The sequence below is a fragment of the Strigops habroptila genome, chromosome 4 (genome assembly GCF_004027225.2).
Source record: "Strigops habroptila isolate Jane chromosome 4, bStrHab1.2.pri, whole genome shotgun sequence".
Taxonomy (NCBI): Eukaryota; Metazoa; Chordata; class Aves; order Psittaciformes; family Psittacidae; genus Strigops; species Strigops habroptila.
Genome location: NC_046358.1, coordinates 76,262,380 through 76,283,464, shown reverse-complemented (window position 1 = coordinate 76,283,464; position 21,085 = coordinate 76,262,380). Strand labels below are relative to the sequence as shown.

Here is a 21,085-nt window from a genome sequence, read left to right as displayed (position 1 = left end):
TTACTCCATAAACAGTGGGCAGCCCAGAGCCCATTGAGCTCTCCTGCACAGCAGCAGGCTGCAAACCAGGATCTCTCCTGAGTAGGGCCACCTCTCAAAAATGCTCCTCGAGGTTGAGAGATTCCTTGCTGCAACAAATCCTCAGTAAGTGATTAATAGCATGCTAACCTCTGCAATCTTAGCTACGTGATATAAAGGATTGATTGCACATATATAATCCTTCAGATATAAACCATTGACCAAGTCTGAGACTAAGTCTGAATCTAGCCACACCCTGACTCTTCTCTGGAAGGAGTTTGGAAAGCAAGGGGGTCCTTTCTGAACCTTGTAACTGAACAGAAGGGTCTCCCTGACAGTTTTGTCTGATCCTGCCCTTTATGCAGTAAATAATCAAGTGCACATCACCATTGAATCTTGTTAAATCACTGTTGCATTTACTAAAAAACTTTAAGTCAATGGTTTATATCACTAAACATTTTGCTGCTTCTCTCTTGTGAGTGAAGTGCATCACTCCTCCATCCGCAACAGCTCCCAAGTTAAGCCAACTCTGTACATGGCCTGAATAATGGGAATCCTCTGTGTTTATTTCTTGTTCCAGAGAAACAGATGCATCAGTGGCTGTTATCACAGCATTTTATAAGAAACAAAAAAACAAAAACAACAAAACAACCCCAAACACAAAAAAACTCCACCTCCCCAAAACCCCCTCCAAACCCCCGCCAAAAAAAACCCCGCAAACCAAAAACCACCCACTAAAAACAACAAAACACAAAACAAAAAAACCAAACCCATTTATGCATTCTTTTGTCAAATAAGCTCTTCCTACCCTCACCCTCCAACAAAAAGAATATAAGAACTGTTTAATCATTATTAGCTTTGCAAGTACAGGCTTCCCCAAGATACATTAATACTGTCAGTGAACCTACTCCATTTAAAAAACAAATGGAAATTCAATAATATTCTGGGGGGGGGGGGAATTACTTTAAAATAGTTTTCTACTCATATACATTTGTCTAACATGAAGGACTTCTCAGGTTAAAAACAAACCCACTTCTAATTATAACAGCTGAAACCATATATTCTCATAGAAAAATTAAAAGAAAAAAATCACTAATACCCAAGGCACATTAATAAAGAGAGCTTTAGAAAGCAGTAAAATCCACCTATTAAAATGTTTGATCTAGCAACATAATCAGGTCTCTTGCTTCCTACAACAGCCAGGCTTTATGGGCCACAATATGGCAAAAAAAAGGTGTCTATATGCTAAGCCAGGCCAAAGTCTCCTACCTTGCTTTTAGCTCTGGTAACTCCCAAGTACTACTAAGCACTAGGCATCCCTCACCTTTAACCATGACTTGTTCTCAATCGCGAATCATTGCGTACAAAGCCATCTTAACCACTAGAGAGGTAGGTTTTTGTGTAACAAGATTCTGACCAGCAAACATCCCACAAAAAGCTAAGCAGCTTCCTCACAGGAATACACCTTCCTCCACATAAACACACTCCTCTAATTAGGGCGACTGCAGCACACAACAAACATGATAGAAAGCCAGAACCCCATGCTGCTGTACTAACACCAAAATCCAAAGCCTGAAGAGCTGCATAGGGAATATGGTCTCTATTTTAAGTAGAGCAACAATGGCTTTGACTGGTAGTGTCAAAAGAAGAAACTTTCATGGAGCTATTTACAGCGACTTATGTAGGAAGCAATTCTAAGTCCTGCACTGCTAGGTATCATTGCTTTATCACACCACCCACAGAGTTCAGCTGACAGGTCAGACTGGGCAAGGCCACAGGAGGCCATTGGCAATTGCAGCTTCTTGTTCGGTTCTCATCGACACTGAGACTGCTGCATGATTGCTCATTAATATTCTCTTTTAAAAGTAAAGTTTAAAATATGTATTATTTTTTTCTCCTTTTCCAAAGTCAGACAGGCTTTTCACAGTAGCATCTTGACAACACTTGGTGAAGGATGGCTCATTGTTCCTGGCATATTTGGAGGTCGTGTTCCAAACTCCAGGCGTTTCACTAACCTACAAATACAAAAGAGAAGTCAGTGCATTTCTTGCTCAGTGTCACCATCTTCAGATAACTGGTCACTTCCAGAGTACACCCCTCAGCTTGAGAAATCAACAGATAAATGGATATCACCCTGAGTGCTGAGCCTGTTACTTATCTGGGCTGAGTTTCCACCATAACACAAGGTTCCGGTTGCCTCCAAGTAGTGAGGAGGTATCTTTTACAGGTGTTGGAATTTCAGTTCTAGCATTACAGTGGCAGGTGTATAATCAGCTGCAAGAATATGTAAATGTACAACACTTGAGGCTTTCTTATAGAGAGCTTTCATGAGGTTTCTCCCCAGGCTGGGATAGCAAGTACAATGTGGAACGCTCCTTCCATACAGCAACTTTGGGTACTGGGTGACAGGACAAACCAGTATTCCCAGTGCAAGGGTCTAGCTGAATAATTAAGTCTGGAACAAACTGTACTACAGACACTTAATTTACAGAGACTCTAAAGAATGTGCAGTACAAGACCAGCAGAGTTTAAGCAGGTGCTGAACTGCAATTTGCAATATCCTTGCTGATTTTTCTTCATTTGCTTAAAAAAAACAAAAAACAATAAAAAAAAACCACCACACCCAACCAGTTCAAGTGTTCACACAAATATGAAAGTTGAGTCAGGTACGTTCCTGTCAGGTTCTCCTTGGAAACACATCCTAGCAACAGTAAAGCATTCTCATTGAATGAACCCATTATTTGCCTAGTTTTCCAGTTCTCCCATAAATGAGAATCTTAACCGCGATAAGGGAAGTCCCTACATGCCATAATGTTCCTACACTATCACATGTACAAGAATATAAAGCATAAAGCCAATAAAGCAAGAGCTCCTCCATTGTACTTCATCCCATTTAATAATGGGTTTATAATACATGTATCACATTTGCTGCGAATTTGTGGTTTCCAAAACTTGATTCCAACTAGTCTTCAAATTTCAGCAGCTAGTGATTCCAAATTTTAAGCTGATCTGAGACATTCAAATCGTAATCCTAAATAACTAAAACAAAATGTTCAAAACAAATCTGTCCCTACCATAACAAAGATTAAACACAAAACAAAACAGCACCAGTCACTAAGTTTTAACAGCAACACTTCTCAATAAGACACAACAGCAGAGAACAGCACTCACCCTGTATCACACAGGGGCTGATGAGGACTCAGGCGTGTTTCAAGGACATCTCTGTTCATATACATGGACACCGTGGTTCTGTTTGGAGACTGGTCATACACAAAGTTTCGGCAAGATGCAAGTTTGGACTCCAAAGCCTAACATAAACACAGAGGAGTCAAGTGTCAGATATCACCCTTCTCTTTCACAAGATGACGTTGTGGCACACTAAAGTGGCATTCAGAGTGTTTGGGGTTTTTGTGGGTTTGGTTTTGTTTCTTTCTTTTAGAATGAGTTGTCTAGTAGAAGAACCTGCTAGACTCTAGTGCTACACGAGGGCTGAATTTTTGAAGAGATGAAGCCAGTCATCTCTCTAAAGCTGAATCTGTTTCTGTAGGGCAGGTTAAGGAGTTGACACTGTTCACCAGCAGGAACACAAAGTCTTCAGCTTCCTCAGGGAGATTCTGACATCTTCCTTAGAGGCATCACTTTTAGATTACTAAATGTTTGAGCTATCTGCTTTCCTAGATGCATTAGGTTGTATGGACTAGGTGGTACACCACAGGGAACTGAGCCACAGATAACCTATTCTGCACAACATGCTCCCACCCTAGATGACTCCATCCTTGTTGCTGGGTTACCCTTCAGCTGTATCAATTCTGCAGTTCAGCCCATCAAAAAGTCATACAAATGCTTGTGCCAACACAGCACTGGGGCATAAGGGAGAAAATAGAAAGAAGGCAATGGATATTTTTTCCAGTATCAGCACTAGCTTAAATGTCAAACTACAGCTTAACAAGACATTAGGCCTTGCTCAAAAGACTACAAGACTTCTAAGAAAAATTTCACCAGAAGCCCTCTGGACAGCAAGCACCATCCTACTTTTTCTACTTTTCGTGGAAAAGGAGCCCTTCTATTTGCTCATGATGATTTATTGTTTCTGCACATGTGCTTTCACAAATTTGTAGAGGAAGATCTCATCCATATGGGGATAAGAACTTAGGAAAATAGAGCAGGGTCCATCTTTATGTGGGGGTTGGTCAGAAATGTACAAAGTCCAAACCAAATTTCAAGGCCACACTTAGCTAACCGTGGGACAAGATACTCTTTCCAGTCTCCCCTGAGCAGCAGCACAGATAGTGCTGGCTGCAGTTTCAGACAGCTCTGCCTTTCCAAGAGCATTGGCTAGCAGGCAAGCACTCACCCCCACTTTTCGTAGCAAGTCCCCCACAATGTTAAGTGCGGATATTCTTGCAGCAGGTGTGAGAGGGGTAGCACCAAAACTGTCCTCGAGACCTGCAGGGCAGGTTAAAGGAGGATTTTTAAAAAAACAAAACAAAACAAAAACCAACCAACCACAAAAAAAGAAAAAAAAAGAAAAGAAAAAAAAGAAAAAACACCAACAAAACCCAAACCAAACAAAAAACCCCAAACCTTTGAGACTGGAAGTCAGAAGACACCCTGACATACAGTGCAGAGAAAACAATTATCTTCACCTTTTTGTATCTCACCTCTAGATCTTTCATATTCATTAAGAATATGAAGGACTGTCTCCCTGAGCTCAAGTTACACTGTCCTGAGCTAAAGTCTCTAGACATGCTGTGGCTTAGGTTTCTAGAGATCTGTTCTCCCAGCCTACTTTGCATCTCTGTCGCTGCAGTGGGACCAGAGGGATGTGTCCTCAGAGAGGAAAATCATCTCTCATTTTACTACAAATCTCCAAATCCTCTCACTTTTACAGAAGCATTAATTCCTCCACACAAACCACAATTTTAGGTTAAGGGTACTGAAGCCCACAATTAAGCTTTGTTAGTGTTCAAAGCTATATCATCAAATCATCAGAATGTGACAGTGCAACTCCCTGCATTTACACATAGATATGAACAGTGTTACACAAATTTCTAGCTTTTTAAGTAAAAAGATGATGAGAGTTAAAGGTTTGAAATATTGAAACAATCAGTGCTTACAAAAAATAAGCAACTGATACTGAGATGAAACCAGATAGAGAGTCATTTAGTACAGACAGCTAGGATGACTTGTCAGTGTCCTGCTGTTCCAGCGTTAAAAGAAAGCCTCTCCTAAGAGAGCATCTACTCTCACAGAGAAGCCAATTCAAGTAACAAGAGCATGACACTAAAGATCACACTCAAACTTTTAAAATCTTTCCCCAAAGTTAGCCCAACATCTCTGGGACAGTTGTGAACTAATAGTTAAGTCCTAACAGATCACCTTGTCCTTCACAATTATTATTACTGGACAATTCAAATCATACGGAAATGAACAGCCTATGAATAAACCTCAAAAATCAGTGTCTATGAAAATAAGACCATGGTGACTGCATTGAGGTGTATTTTACTGAAACACTCAACTCTGCTCATTCCCCCTTCTTCTCATTCTCCTTTAGCAAGAAACTATAGTAAAAACAAGAGCAGCAAATAGTAATTCTGTGCTGGTTCCCTGTCAGTCACCTCTCCTAAATGTCATAGGGGTGGGTATGTTGATGCTGGGTGCCCAGTGCACCGAGGGAGTTGAAGGCACAGATAAGGACGCTTGAACTGCAGTGTCTGTTCTTTCTGTTTCCAGGGTAGTTTGCATGGGGGTTTTGGGTTTCTCCTGTTTCTGCTGCACTGCAAGCTCTTGACGTAGATCTACAAAAGAAGCAACACAAAGCAAGCTTTCGGAGTATGTATCCACCAAGATAAAAACTGGTGAGAATGTTTTGCTCAAAAGATTATTCCCCTTGTTGAGGTGAAGTCACTTATCCCTGTAGAGATTACTCCAGGCATATGTTCAAAATCCAGATGATCACTAAAGGTTTTTCTGGGATTGTGGCTGAAGATGTTTTTGTAGTATCCCTCTGAGGCAGGGAATCACCTCCTTTCCAAACGTTACAGGGTGGTAAGCAGAGGCACATCAAGATTGAGGCTAGGCAACCTGGCACACCTTGGCTACATTCCAGCTCCCTGCCAGGTTGAGGTCCTACCTATTGTATCCTTTTCTCTTCTACCCTGGTTTCCACATGAAGTAAATCTGAGCTGACGCCAGATGGAAACCACACCATTATCACTTCTGTCCCAAAGCCTGGCTATAGCTTACAGAAGCCACTCAAGGGCACAGAATCTGAGAAGATCTGAAAACAGAAGGTACTTTTCCAGCTCCATGGTCTCTCCTCAGCCAGCCTTAGTGATTGATATCAAGAAGCTAGCACATGAGCCTATTCAAAGGTAACTAGAAGTTAGTCACGGCCCTCCTGTTTTACTGCCCCATTAGTGTTTCATTAATTCCACTTTTCACGGGCCAGGAAACAATGAGGTTAATGGTTATTAAAACTGACCTTCATAGGTTACAGGAAGCCAGACCAGCACATGCCCCAGCTGGACTGGCTCTTTTTTACCCCCCACAGCCCCGAAGCATCACCACAGATTAGAAGGCTGGAACAGACTTTTGCTTCTGTGAGCTGCTCTGAAACAAGGTCACAGGAGTTGACAGGGGGGAGGAGGGGGCAGCCTTGAAGCTTCCTCATTTGTTTCTACATTTCAAATAGCTTTAAAAGATGCAAACTTAAAAGCCAAGCTCTAAGACATATGGAGAGGACTGAACAGCTACAAGCCAGGAGGGGAGAAAGGAAAAGATACAACCAATTTCTCTCTAACCTCTAGCTTCATCTTTCAGGCGCTGCACGGACTCCAGGAGGTTTTCCTTCTCATCCAGCTCACTCTCCAGAAAAGCATTTCTTTCAATAGCCTGGTTTAAACGCTGTTCAAAATCCTCTAGAGACATTATAGTGGCTCTGAAAAAAGAGTGCATAAGATGTCACTACCAGACCCTTCAAGCACAGAAGAACTTTCTCTCTCTCAACAAAAAGGATAACATTGCATTTTAGTTTTTTTGCTTTTAATATTGTTTTTATTTTAGCTTGTAAGATATGAAAGTGTGCAGAGGGAGGAGTGGAAGGGAAAAAAAATTATCATGTTTCCCATCTACCACAAGCCTCTTCACCACAATCATCACTTAAGTGATGAGTTCAGAATGGCAGTGCTAAGGAGCACAGCATCACAAACAGCTCAGTGTCACCATGATCACAGGACAGAACAAAGGTGGAAAAAGAAAACACAGAAGTTGGATCACCTTTTTGCTCTTTCCAAGTCATCATTTGCTTGCTCGAGTTCTCGAATATATTTCTGAAGTTGATCTTTAATAGCTTTTGTCTGTGCCAAGTCATCTTGCAGCGCAGAGATTTGCCTGTATCCTTCTGAATGCTGAATTTCAATCTTTTCCTAGCCAAAGGCAAATCAAAGAGCATTATCAAGGACTTAGCAATGCACGTGCTCGTTCTGTAGCATTGCCTGAGCCTCCTTAAAGGCAGAAGTAGATGCTGTGATGTTTTTTTTGAGAAACATTACCTTACGTATGGCAAAATGCCAACAAAGCCAATTGCTCACATAGTTCTGGGCTGTCAGTAGACAAGAGCTCTTCCTGTCACCTCTTAACAAAGAATGGTGCTGCGGAGCAGTTCCTGACCTCCACAGCACAGCACTGTTCCTTGCTCTCCCAGACAGCAAGACTCAGCATAATTTCTGAGCCCCACAAGCTTTAGCAACATACAAAGCCCCTTCTTTTCAACTCTAGTAAAATCAAGTAGTACTTCAGAGCCTAAATAAGAAAAAAAATATCCAAGTATAACACTGTTACATACTGCTCTGAACCAGCAGGATTCTCCACTGCCCTCATGGTTTTATTAGACCATAGAGTTCTAGATCACAAAACATTTCGGGTACAGTTATGCAACATGCTTTGGATGTAAGCCTAAAACAAACTGTCTTCCTTTACAGCATCTACGCAAGAGCATATTTACAACAGACACAGGTGGGGAGGAAGGCTTAAGCTTCTCCATTAAATATCTCTCTCCTGCTACTGCTGCTGTATGTGGAATTAGCTCCACATCACATGAGGGGGAAAGCTTCACAGCACACAGACTACTGCAACACTTTACACTCCACCACCTTGCTATCAGATCCCTTCAACAAGCCAGATTTATTTTTTTTTTTAAACTCCAAGACTGCTGTATAAGTAGCATTCCAGAAGCACTTTCTCCATCCAGAATTTAAGTACAACACAGTTGAAGACACTTAAAACAAATCCATGCACTGGAATTTGAAAACTATGGCATGTAGTCCAGCATGACTGATAATCTGAAGACAGCTATTTTAGCACACAAAATACATAAACAAAGGGGAGGCAGGAATTCTTAATTCTGAATTAAGACATTCTAATTTGATTACAGCATGGTGACATTACTATAATGCCAGATCTCTGAAGCATAGTTACATGCTGAATTTAAGAGCCTCCAAGCTCTAAGAGGCAGATTACTTTCAAGTAGGCTTTCAGGACTCTCTAAACAAACCCTCCAAAGCATTATTTCCATTTATTTTTAGGTGGTGTGAACTCTGGTTTCCAAGGAGGGAGCAAGTACACACACTAGGCTGGAAGCTCAAAGCCACAAGCTGTGTGGGCCTGGCAAAGTTCACTAGTGTTGACCTAGATGCAGACACCAACCCTTGATGGGCTCAGTTAACACTGCTGCTCAATAGCTTCGCGAGTTTAATGCTTTGCTCTTGAATTGATTCAGATAAAAGACTAGAACTGCAAGGTTAGAGTCTTTGTTTTTAGCCAACTGTAACAAACTATCAGCTGATCTGGCCATCAATGGCGTCTCTGTTCCTTCACAGCAGGCTGTTATTGCAGTTTTCGGGCTGCATGAATAGCCAATTGTTAAAGACGTTCGTTTCAAGCAGAATATGTTTTAATAATCTACTATGAAGGATAACTTAAGATTTTCTAAAATATATTTACCCTCTGCTTTTTGAGGGTCTAGTTGTTTCCTACTATTTTCATTCTTAACTGCTTCAGCTGCTTCATTATTCCTTCCCATCATCCTAGCTCCTTTGAAGCAGGAAAATAGTCCACACCCTCCTCAAATGAACTGTGGGTTTTATTTTTGTCAAACTTATGCCTTCACCCCAAACCCACCAGCTTATATGGATTTATGTGGCTACATGGAACAGTAAACCAGTACTCCATACAACATGCAGGGCATTTAATATTGCTAAGGAGCTAATTCAAGAACAATAAAGATCAGTGCAACATAAACACAATGAAACAAGCCTTGGAGCTTTTGCTATCAAAGAGCAGGGGGCAGGAATCAGTACGCTGGTGCTAGAGGGACAAGACATCTGCTGGGAACGAAGATTATTTTCTTAAGACAGTAATTTGGACAACAATTTAGACAGAAGGCATTGCAAACCTGGATTAATCCAATGATGAATCACTGAAGTGATTAATCACTTCTACAAATACCTTCGCTCCCATTAGCTCATTATTGCATCCAATTGAGTAGAAGCACAATTACATTAATCTCTGCTTCCAGAGATATTGACCTAGCCCTACAAAATACAGCGTAGTGTTTCCTGGGAGACTATACCACACCTTTAAGCAAGAGGCCAACAAGATCAAACTTTAAAAAGGCACACACCAATTTCAGTGCCAATTCGTTTTCAAGTTTTCTTAAAAACTTACCAGTATTTCCTAAACCTGTCAACCAGCACAGGGGACTAGCAGCATCTTTAATGAGACCAAAATGAGGCAGACTCATCACTCTTCATACTCTAGATAGCTTCATGATCTCATAAGTCACTCAGGTAAGAAGTTCCATCTCAGTAAGTTCATATTCCTTATGCTTTATAATTATGGAAGTTAACGCTTTTCAGCTGGTTCTTAGTTCCACAGAAGGCTAACCAAGTATAAAGAGGGTACATTATTCTTCCCCAAGTATAGACAGATTCATTAATAAAACCAGGACTGAAGCTATTTTATGCCTCTCAATTCTATACATTACTCACCAGCTGCTGCTTCCCAGCTTATCTGGAATGACGATTAATAAATACACAACTATGTAAAAACAGTTTAAAACAAATTACTTATGTAATGCAAAAATGCAGCTGGAATGTTTGTATCTTGATTGCTCTGCAATATTATCTCTGTCTGCACAATGCAGAAAGCAAGAAAGCTATGAACAAAAGCACTAAGTAAATGGAAGAAGGAACAGAACAGCAGCTCAGATATGTTCATGATTGCTCTCCACTCTACTGCAAACAACTTTCTCCTGTCTCAAATCTATCCTGACCAATAGTCACAACCTGCCAACAAGGGTTCACAAACATTACAGAGATATCCAGCAGCCTCAAAGCAGACAACAGATAAGGCAAGCTGAATCTGCACATGCCTGTCTAATTCACCTTTGCACTTCGGGTGTACAGATACTGTATGAATCATCCACTCTTACCTTAACTGACTCCAGTTCCATTCGCAGACGATTGTTTTCTGACAGAAGGTCTCTATTTCTGGACTCTGTTTGCTGCAGCTGGGTCTCCAGTTCGGCTTCATACTCTCGACTCCCTTCTTGGAATTCACGCAATTCCTCCTGTGTATTCTCAGCACTAGAGAGCAATTCCAGCAACAGAACTCATTATAATGAACAGGGGAAAAAAAAAATAAAAATCTCTCTTGTACACTCAAGGTTAAGAAAAAAAAAAATAATGCCCTTCTCCAACATACATATTCAAAAGGAAGGGAAGACCACAGGCAAATGTTTTCCCATCAAGCACGGAAAGCCACCCCACAGCAAACTGGTAAATAAGAAAAAAAAAAAACCAAAACCCAAAAAACCAAGCCCAAATAAATGGAAAAATCTCAAAGTCTGTCTTAACACTATAGGTGCTGAAGACACGTGGAGTCTTTTTAGGATGTACCTTATCCACTGCCATCTGTGTGTTTAATCTGTTATTCAATTATTTATTTGAAAATACGAACAAAGCCATTTTTTATTAGCAATAAAAAGCGAGTAGAAAGATGGAAGGAAAGATGTTCTTATATTCTATTAAAATAATCCTCCAGCAAGCCAAACCAGCAGCACTGAAAGGTCTGAACACCTGGTCTAACACCCAAGATCAGTATCTAAACGTATGGATTTTTTTCAACCTTTACTGCATTTAAAGCAACATACTGAGCTAAAGTATGTCCAGTCCCAGCCAGGGATCCGCCACCATTTACATGCTGTCAAACCATTCTTGATCCACAGAGAGGTGAATCAAGCATCTCTCTTTCTGCAATGGCCCAGATCATCCACCCCCAATGAGGTTCTGCAGTGAGTTACGTTCACCCCAGATGCCCAGAGACTGCAGTCAGAGGCACAATTTCAGCACACAGTCCTAATTCAAACCACAGCAGGGATCAAAACCAGCAGTGCTATAGAACACAGATTCACTGTTCGAATAACCATAAAGGACTCTGGGCTGCTGTAGTTTATGCAGAAGCGTTGCTACTGCTACCAGTCAAGACAGCTGAATTGCCTTGAATATCCTTCCCTATGTGGTGCTATGTCTGTCTTTGCATGCAGTGTTATGCACCCCATTCAACAACTTAGAGGAATGAAGCCACTGCCTTACCACTGCTTGTATTTCATAGCCAACTCTTTCCAGTATCTGGTTTCCTCTTCCACTGAGCTGAAGTTAAGTCCTTCTGAGTCTTCCATTATGAGTCCTCAAAGTTTAAAACTCCTGTTTCATTTTTCAACCCCTGGAAAATTAAAGGATCAAATGTAAGAACTAATGCAGTGAGTTACCTCAGTACTTTTTGCTGCAGAGTAGTGCACCCCTCTTCCCAGGAGGTCACTGCACACCTGGAGACCAAGCTGAAAAACAGCCTTTACAGGGCTCTGTCGGATATACCATAAATGTTAAAGAATATTTTATTTCTGAGTAATCAGGTTCTTTTCCCTGGTTCTCACAAGGCTGCCGCATGCTTACATCACATCCCCAGCAGCAAGCACCTTCCCCACCCTGTGACTACACAGCATGGAGCACCAAACCTCAAACTTCAGCTGCACCCACCCACACAGAACACAAGTGAACAGAAGAAACCTCAGGCACAACTTCAGCTCCAAAGACAGTGCAATTAAGGTCAATTTCAGCAACCCTAAAGACACTTATGAAATTAAAAAGAAACTTCAGACACAGATAAGGTGCTCAAGATACTAATTTCCTGTGTTAACATTTCCAGGAACACCTAAAGCTTTTTATGGATGTAACTGCTGGACACATGGAAAACTTCTTCCTAGGTCAACATAGGAAAGCTACCCAACTTTAAAAGCCTGAAATATCATAATCCATGTATGGCAGAGAGACACCACATACTGTGATACCTCAGAGAGCCATGGGAGAAGGGAGCTCCAGAACTTCCCAGGGAAATGGGAATAAAAGCTCTACAGAGGTTTTAGTGGGATACCGCCTGGCTGGACTAGGTATGCTGACAGATTTCAGCAACCCAGTGAGCAATCAAGACTACCCAGCTGTCCCTGTGCCAGCATAAACCCAGTCACAGACATAGTCCCAAATGGGAACAACAAATGAAGGAGCAAGAGGGGAGTAAAGAATCTTAAGTTGCTCACTCCTGCCTGAAGTCTCAACTATTTAGACACCAAAATTAAATAAGTGCCCTCTGATGTGTGTGATGCACTCTAATAAACAGGTCATTAGCAAACATCATTTTATACGAGCTTGTTTTGACAATGGAGAAACAGCAAACCTAATGCTCTGGATAACCTGCCCATGTCCAACCCTGGGTGAGGCAAAAATTCCACATAAACATTACCAATTTAATAGAAACCCAAATAGATCAAGAAGAGTAAATAAAGGTGGAATCAAACAATTTGTGACAAGAGCAGTTGTCAAAAAATTGTATAGCTGAAATCTAATGACTGAGGAAACAGAGTTGTTCTCCCAAGTTTCAGCGCCAGAACTACTGTGCAAAACACTTCCTAGAGGTAACCCTGATGGAATAAAGAGGGGAAAAAAACAGCCAAAGCCTCTGAAGATCATACAGATGACGGTCCCACCTTCTGTTCTTCTTATTTATGATATTCAGGAGATGCTGGAAAAGACCTTCTGAGCAGCATGTGATACCTAAAGAAAATGTGCACCTACTGCACACTGAACTCGATGGAAAAATTAGTCATAACCTGTGTTTTCTCTCCAGAGAATCACCTGGTTTAAACAGGATTAACAGCCATCTATCTAGCAACTCTACTGAGACAAACATAAGTAGTTCTTACCTCTACAACAGACAACAGTATCAAGTACTCAAAGTAGTCTGGCAATCTAAAGCCCAATTTTTACAAACCAAGCAATGCTGCAAAGCATGAGTCCTTTTCATAGCCTAGGTGATTTTCAGGTTACTGAGCAAAGAGTAAACAGTAGTTACAGCTAAGTGGGCTGTGCCCACACACCTCAATGCACAGGATCAACTACACTCTTACAGAAATTACACTATTATTTAGAAGGGGAACTGGTGAGGGAAAAAGTTACTAAGCTTTAGTTTTTATAGTTCAGCTTCTTGACACAAAATCTTAATTAAACAAAGCCACATGTCTTCCTCCTAACAAATAATCCCCCTATGTGATATATTGACACACTTCCAAGCAAGAAGCCCCAAGGCTGCTGCTCTTTGTATGTACTTACAGAAGTATTCGCTGGAGAAAAAAAGAGAGGAAAAGGAGTGTGAGTAAGGAGGAGTGATTTTTCCAAATAATATCCTTGCCCATTAACAAGAAAATCACAACCAAGCATAATTAACATTCTTGACCTAGGACAGTTTACAACACATCTACTCTATTATTTTTAAGTGAACTGAAAGTGCCTTTGATGTTAATGAGCATGTCCTTATGCTCAGGGCACTGTGTACACACACACCAATCCTTGCAGCACACTTGTGAAGAAAGAAAATTCTCTTTTACAGATGAGGGATAGGGATGAAGGGTCAGACACACAGAAGTGATGCAGTGATAAAATGAGAAACCAAGGACCAGCATGCATTACTGTAGTCAAACGATTCCAGAGAACACCAAGGCAGAGTTTCCTTTAGATGGTTATTTCTCACCACTCACAAAACAGAAGTTTCTGTATTTCTTCAAGAACAGAGATTCCACCCAGAGCGTGCCTGGCTTTGTAACATAATTTACAATATATTTCAGAAGTCTCCAAAGAGGAATTATTCTGACACAAACATTAGAATAAATCCCAGATCTATGTTCTAACAGTCAAAAAAAGAGTCAGACAAAATAGTGCAAGACATCTTGCTCCTGCAAGCTTTCCAACAACCCTTTAGAGTAAAAAGACACAGCTCCTGTTGGCCTCAAGATCTTGAACATGCTCCTATCTGGCTCTCACGTGTGTTTTTACACTGCACTTTGGAATGACTAAAAGAATGTATTAATTTACATTTTTTTAAGATAGTCACATACAAGACAACTTTCCCTAATTGAGCCATAAGATTTATAAGAATTCAATAGAACCTTGATAACTTTCACAGAAGCATAAAGATGCTGTGCCCTTCTGCTTCTGTCTTTGTAAACACGAGATTATGGACCCACTGAGGATGTTTGCCGTTAAGAATACTCTGTTTCATGGTTACCATTACTAAATAGTACTTACAGTTAAAAAATTGTTAAACTGCAAATACATGGAAGGATTGTGGACCTATAATACTTATTCTACATAGAAGACAACATGGCAGAGATTGTTTCACTATTGTCCAATGCCACAAGCACATGTTTATCTGCAATGCACAAGGAAGACTTATTAGGTTCCCAGTACACCTCCACTACATTAGATCACAAACTAATCAAAGATGCAAGATACAAACTCAAACTGAAAAGAAAAAAGCCAAGTTTTAGACACAGTATTAAAACTCTTTTTTTTTTTTAATTTCTGGAATCCGTTTTAAAAACCCCAAACACTCAAATCTTTCTAAACTGCCTGTAGAAAGGGTAGGGCTTTTTTTTGTTTTTCCCCTGCTGCCTTCTCCCCTTGATTTTTAACAGCTTGGGGACAGCATGCAAAACACCTGAAGAGTAATTAAGCCAATTAGGAACTCCTCATTGTGTAGGCTCACTATAAGAGGAGGGAAGGCAAGGGGGGTGAAAGAGGTTTTTGTTGACACTGGCAAATGTAGGAAAACCAAGGAAAGTCACAGCCTGTAAGCAGACACACTGGCTGCACCTTACTTGTTTTCAAACACACAAAGCCAGGAGAGAGATCTGGCCAGACTTCCTGCATGCAAGCAGCCCAAGTGCTGGTCACAGACATTACAAAACCTCTACATCATACAGGAAGTGGAAGTGTTTATGGGTGGGGAATGGACTTTTGCAATAAGAAAAACACCTCAGCATAAATGTTGCAGGAAGCAACTCCATACAAGTGAGAGCAGAACAGCAAAATTCTTAAGGAAAAAAACATCAAGAAAGCCACACACAAGATTATTCCTAATTCAATTTGGGAGTTAGAGCCCAAGTTCACCAAACTCATGAGGACCTCAACTTAGAATCTGTTTCAGACCTAGGAGATTCAAAGACTCAAGACAACCCTGCATACCAAACACTTTTTTTAACAAAAGAACGCTTTAGCTTGGTGAACAATGTTGGCCTGTCTCTGTATCAATGCCTGATGGTCTGAGTCAAAGAAATTCATATTACAATAAAAAAGTAAAACAGTGCTATACATGCTACTGAATTATCCATAGCAGAGATGATGAAGCTCCTATTAGACATTTTTTCTTAACTGTAAACAAAAACAACCCCCCTCTTTGCTCCTGAAAAGTAGCTTTCCCATCCTATAAAAAAGATATTTCTTAAAATAGTCCCGTTGCAAGGGTCTTCCTGTAACAATAAGGGCCTATTTTCTTTTGTTTAAGCAGTACAAAAGAAAAATCACCACAAGAGAGAAAGAAAGAGAAGAGGTCACCAGAGTGCCAGGATTACTGCAGAATCCCACAGCCAGCACTGAAAAGAGTTACCAACTTCTCAGGGTCTTCTCTACCAAAAGGCTTAATTCGGCAAAGCGCTCATCTTTTCAGATACCAGGTCAGCTCCAGTACTTTCGAGTTTCCAGTGATTCCCAAGGAACCTCTGCAAAGTTTTCTCTCCTGAACCGCCCGACCTGGATGCTTCCAGCTGTCAGCCGAGGTCAGCCCATTCCCATTCGGAGCACGAAGCCAGGAAGGAGCTGAGCCACCGGCCACGGCTCCCACGCTCCCTTCTCCTCCCCTCCCCGCCCGCAGCCGCAAGAGCAACTCCATGAGGAGATTCAGGTTCGCACGGAAGGGTCCGGGAAGGAGCGGGGGCCGCAGACAGGCAGGGTCCCGGCTCCGTCGCCCTTTGCCTCCCCGACCCTGCCCCGGTTACCACAGCAGGACGAAGGACACCAGGAACGGCTGCACCACACTGAAACCGCTCTATCCCTCCTCTACCCGCGGCACAGACACTCCGCCCGGGCGCTGCCTGCCCCCTCCCCACCATCGTGCCGGGCAGCGCACAGAACCCCCGCTCTCTCACCGTACCCACCACAGAGCGCACTCTACACCGACAACCGCCACTCTCCACAGAACAAGTCGACGCGGCCACCCCATTGGCTGTCGGTCACGTGCCGCGGGGGACTCCGCCAATCAGCGCCGCTAAAACGCGCTTGCTGGAAGGTTTGGAAAGTTTCGTTACTTTCAAAAGGCGCTCGGGGGCGGCCTCGGCCCCGCCCGTGCTGGGCTGCGGGGCGCTCACCTCAATCCTCCCATTGGCACTTCAGGAGCTACAGCGGACACTGGGCCTGCGCCTTCTAAGGTGTTAAGGGCGTAAATCAGCATTTGCCGCCTTGCAGTAATGTTAAATATGTGTTTTCCCTGGAAACGTTCTAACAGAGGGAAAGCTTTACATCAAATATTGGGGGTTTAGTGTTATTCCAAAAGCTTCTTCTGAAAAAGCAACCAGCGAGATACTGACTGTAACTCTTTAATGCCAGTGCAACGTTTTCAGATTAAACTCCCCTTTTCACAACCAAGGAACAGGCTGCTGTGTCACTGAAGCCCATGTCGCAAGGACAAAGCTGCCTATGCAATATTAGACACCTGCACCCATCTACATCTCAGCATGACCTCATTCCCGAAAACGAGCCACGAGCATCCACAGGGGGAAGGAGCTCCCCAAAGACGATGGGACACAGCTGTAGCTCACTGCAGCCAGTAAATTACCTTCCCTACCTGTGCAGGATGAGTCTGGAGGGATGGAGGTGTGTGGAGCTTTCCCAAGGGCCCCAGGCCTGCTCCTACCCAGCAGCATACACAAACAGTTGGTCATTAGGCACGCCTGGCATTTGTTTCCTGAGTCAAAACAAAAACACGAATTATCACATACACATGGCTCCAGCCCACATACACAGGGCCGCGTGTCACCCAGTATCACTTCACACCCTTGCAGCACGATTTACAAACTGCTCGAGGATAGGCACAACCGCGTAGGGGCCCCCATCCCAGTTTCAGTTACTGCTGTGATGCAATACCAGGCCTGGAGCAGAGCCTGATTCTGGAAGAGGCTTCACTGTCTACACTGGGAATGTGCCTCTCCCAAAGACTTTGTAGAACAAGGGTGCAACAGAAACAAAGAGGATGGATGCTTTTTCTATAAGAATATTCCACTAAAAGAAATCTGTCCACAGCTAAGACAACTTCAACTTAAAAGGATGAGAAAAACAAGTATAATTTCAGGTCAGGTGTTCAGCAAAACAATTATATTTTGTGGTTAGATGTTCAGCAGAAGTAAATTGAGACAAACTATTAAACAACTATGATCAATTATGTATTTATAATTCAAATTATAAATACATAATTGTATTTAAATACATGAATGTATTTAAAAAATTGGGTTAATAACAATTTGCAGTTCTGTCATTACTCAAGAATGTTCTTATTATCAGCTAAGTTACAGAAAATAAACCACATCCTTTTGTAGTATGTCCCCAGTAATTAAAAAATGTAACTTTTGTTTGCAAGTCTGGGACAAAGGACATTTTACTTCAACTCTTCAAACCAATCTTTGAGGATAGTGTGAGTACACAGGTGCATCAAAGGTACATTTAGTATTTTTAATAGTTCTCATCTCGAAATACTTGTAAAAAAACAGCAAAAATTCTCAGATTTCAGAGGAAGCTGTTAGCCTCACATCCAAATCTGAAAGTGTAACAGCACCGTAACAAATGCCAGAGGCACTAGCAGAAGCACTCCTGTACGCAGGCAGTAAATATTAGAAAGAGGTTACTATAATTACTATCACTGCCTGTTTGCAAGAGAAATGAGAACATTTGTTTTAAAATTAGCAGAGGAGAAGAAGAAATTATTTTATGCATTTATTTTTAGTTTGCTAATTAATAATTGACAGATTTTTGTGGCGGTAGGGTTATTTTAGGTGGTGCTGGTTATTTTAATGACAATGCCACACTGTCTCTTCCATGGAAGATATGCAGGGAAAAATGTATACACTGTAAGTTCTGGTGAGGTTGCAACACCTTATCTTTTGGCAAGAGCTTCTTATGGGGAAAAAAAGATTTGCTTTGCTGCAAGTATTTAATAACTCAGAACCACTCAATGGATGGAACAGGAACTGCTCATCATTTGTCATTACAAACTACTGAACTTTTTTTTTTAAATAGATTACTGATACCCATAACAAGATGCGGCAAACATATGTATTAGAATATCAAATGGAAGTATTGCTGTCACTGAAGGGCAAGTATCTAACGTCATTGAAACCTACTTCTGCCTCTTTAAAGATGTCATATAATTCTCTGCAGCCTGTATACATAAAATTGGATTTGCGTATGTTTAAGCAAGAAACAGATTCTCATTACTAGAAAACCCTCCTGATATCTTGAACTGGTAATTATTTTTCACAAAACTGCCAAATGCTCATGAATAACACTGGCCGAATAGCACTGGCAAAACACCACCACTCAAGAGCTTAATGCACAGCAGCATTACACCCTCATGGAACATGGGAGCAGGGGCAAGAAGGGATGTAGATATGAGCATTGCCACTCAGAAGACTCAACCTTGCTGGTGGCTGCAACCCATTAGGCAAAGTTGAAGGCAAAATGACAACTTAGCCTATTATCATGATGTCACTTGTGATGAGAAGATACTGAGCCACCAAAAGTGGACCCTCACCCTGTTCTGTTGCTACCCCCCCTCCTTGAGAAGCTCAGCTACCTGCATGCCGAGGAGCAAGCCCAGCCTGGATGATACAGATTTGCTGCATGATTGTGGCTCAGACTTCTGAGGGAACTGTTAAATTGTGAGACAGAGCTGTGTCTGTAGAAAGACAAGAAAAGTAAAATTACAAATAGAGACAGAGTTGTTGAGACAAGGACTATTAGTAGTACAAGGATTCAAGAGAAAAATATCAGTGTGTAAAGTTCTAGGATCTTGAAGTGAATAAACCCCAGTTATCTTCACTGGGTTGCCAGTGTCACCCACATGAACAGATGCAGTGAATTACAAGTTATTAAAACTGAGGTATTAGTGGATGCCCACGCTTTTTTTGACGCTTGTTTGGCCAACAGACTTCAGGTGTTTTATCAGAGGGTGGGGATCACACTAACACCTCATCCAGCAGCTTGTTAAAAACTTTTCTTGTTAACCAGTAATTGCTTTATATTTTTAAGCTGTGTGTATCTTACTTGGGGAATTTCTTTACACACAGTTAATGATGCCCAAAACCACCCAGAGGACAGTACAAAAAGGTCAGACACTTCTGTCAAAATAAGCCAACAGCAGATTTCTGAACAGTACTAACATTTAACTGCTGTCCTCAGGCTTCAAGGGAACTTCAATACTGAGTTCAAGGGAAAAGGCTCTCAAAAACAGTTAAAACTGTCCAGCCCTGGCAACCACCAGGATATTTTTTTTCTGGGGGGAGGGGGAAGTTTCAAATGAAAGCTTAAATTCTACACAAGGCACCAACTATTATTGCCTGCAAGAGCCCAGTTCAACACTGTACCAACCTCCCTGCTGCCTGTTACACACCTAAGGGGTGAGCACAGAGGTACCTGCTCGGGTACCCGCTGGGAGGCGAGGGCCCCCACCAGGCCTCCCGGAGACCACTCCACAGCCCAGCTCCCGACACTCTGCATGGCCCTGCAGGCTCAGGTGTGCCTTGACATAAGCTGGGGGAAGGGGTGCCCTGGTGTGAGGAGGAAGAATCACAGAATCAACTAGATTGGAAAAGACCTTTAAGATTGTCAAGTCCAACTTTTCCCCCAGGACTGCAAAGTCCACCACTAAACCATATCACTGAGCTAAACCATACCACTGAGCTGGTTTCTCATTTACAGGCTTTTTGAACACTTCCAGGGATGGTGATTCCAGCTTCCCTGGGTAGCCTGTTCCAATACCTGATCACCCAGTGAAGAAATTTTTCCTAATATCCAATCTGCACTTCCCTGGTGCAGCTTCAGGCCGTTTCCTCTTATATCACTTGTTACCTGGGAGAAGAGACTGACTTCCACCACACTACAACTTCCTGTCAGGTAGTTGTAGAGAGCAATAAGGTCTGCCCTGAACCTCCTTTTCTCCAGCCTCGCGTCCACCCCCCGCCCCATTTCCTTCAGCCGTTCCTCATCAGACCTGTGCTCCAGACCCTTCACCAGCTTCGTTGCCCTTTTCTGGACCCGCTCCAGAACCTCAGTATCTCTCTTGTACGGAGAGTTACTGAACACATTATTCGACGTGCGGCCTCCCGAGTACCGACTACAGGGGGTCTGCTCAGCGGTCCCGGCAGGGAGGCCCCAGGTGCTCTTGTGCGGGGCCTGCCGCCTCTCCTCAGGTGCCGCACCCATCCCCTCAGGGTGGCCCGAGGTATCCTTCAGCTGGCGCGGGCACCGTCGCAGCCCCGGGCCGGGTATCGTCCCGCCCCGCACACCGCAGCCCCGGGCTGGGGCAGGTTTAAAACGCGCGGCCCCTTACGCGGCCCGGCCCGCTGCGCGCC

General features: G+C 42.4%; 1 protein-coding gene across 4 annotated transcripts; it reads right to left on the bottom strand.

Annotated features, from left to right (window-relative positions):
- Nucleotides 1-412: 412 nt before the first annotated feature.
- NDE1 (nudE neurodevelopment protein 1) lies at nucleotides 413-21,078 on the bottom strand. 4 transcript variants are annotated; one of them, XM_030482030.1, is made up of 11 exons: nucleotides 20,125-21,078; nucleotides 19,309-19,410; nucleotides 17,308-17,427; nucleotides 11,673-11,802; nucleotides 10,511-10,664; nucleotides 7,297-7,445; nucleotides 6,822-6,958; nucleotides 5,637-5,816; nucleotides 4,373-4,464; nucleotides 3,190-3,326; nucleotides 413-2,033 (listed from the first exon to the last, which is right to left on the bottom strand). In XM_030482030.1, the coding sequence occupies exons 4-11, from the start codon at nucleotides 11,756-11,758 to the stop codon at nucleotides 1,940-1,942; spliced, it is 1,029 nt and encodes a 342-aa protein (XP_030337890.1). In that variant the 5' UTR covers nucleotides 11,759-11,802; nucleotides 17,308-17,427; nucleotides 19,309-19,410; nucleotides 20,125-21,078; the 3' UTR covers nucleotides 413-1,939. The 4 variants fall into 4 exon arrangements, with proteins under 4 accessions (XP_030337890.1, XP_030337889.1, XP_030337891.1 ...); XM_030482029.1 differs by having other exon boundaries at nucleotides 19,309-21,078; XM_030482031.1 differs by lacking the exons at nucleotides 17,308-17,427; nucleotides 19,309-19,410; nucleotides 20,125-21,078 and adding an exon at nucleotides 16,622-16,700.
- Between the last annotated feature and the right edge of the window lie 7 nt (nucleotides 21,079-21,085).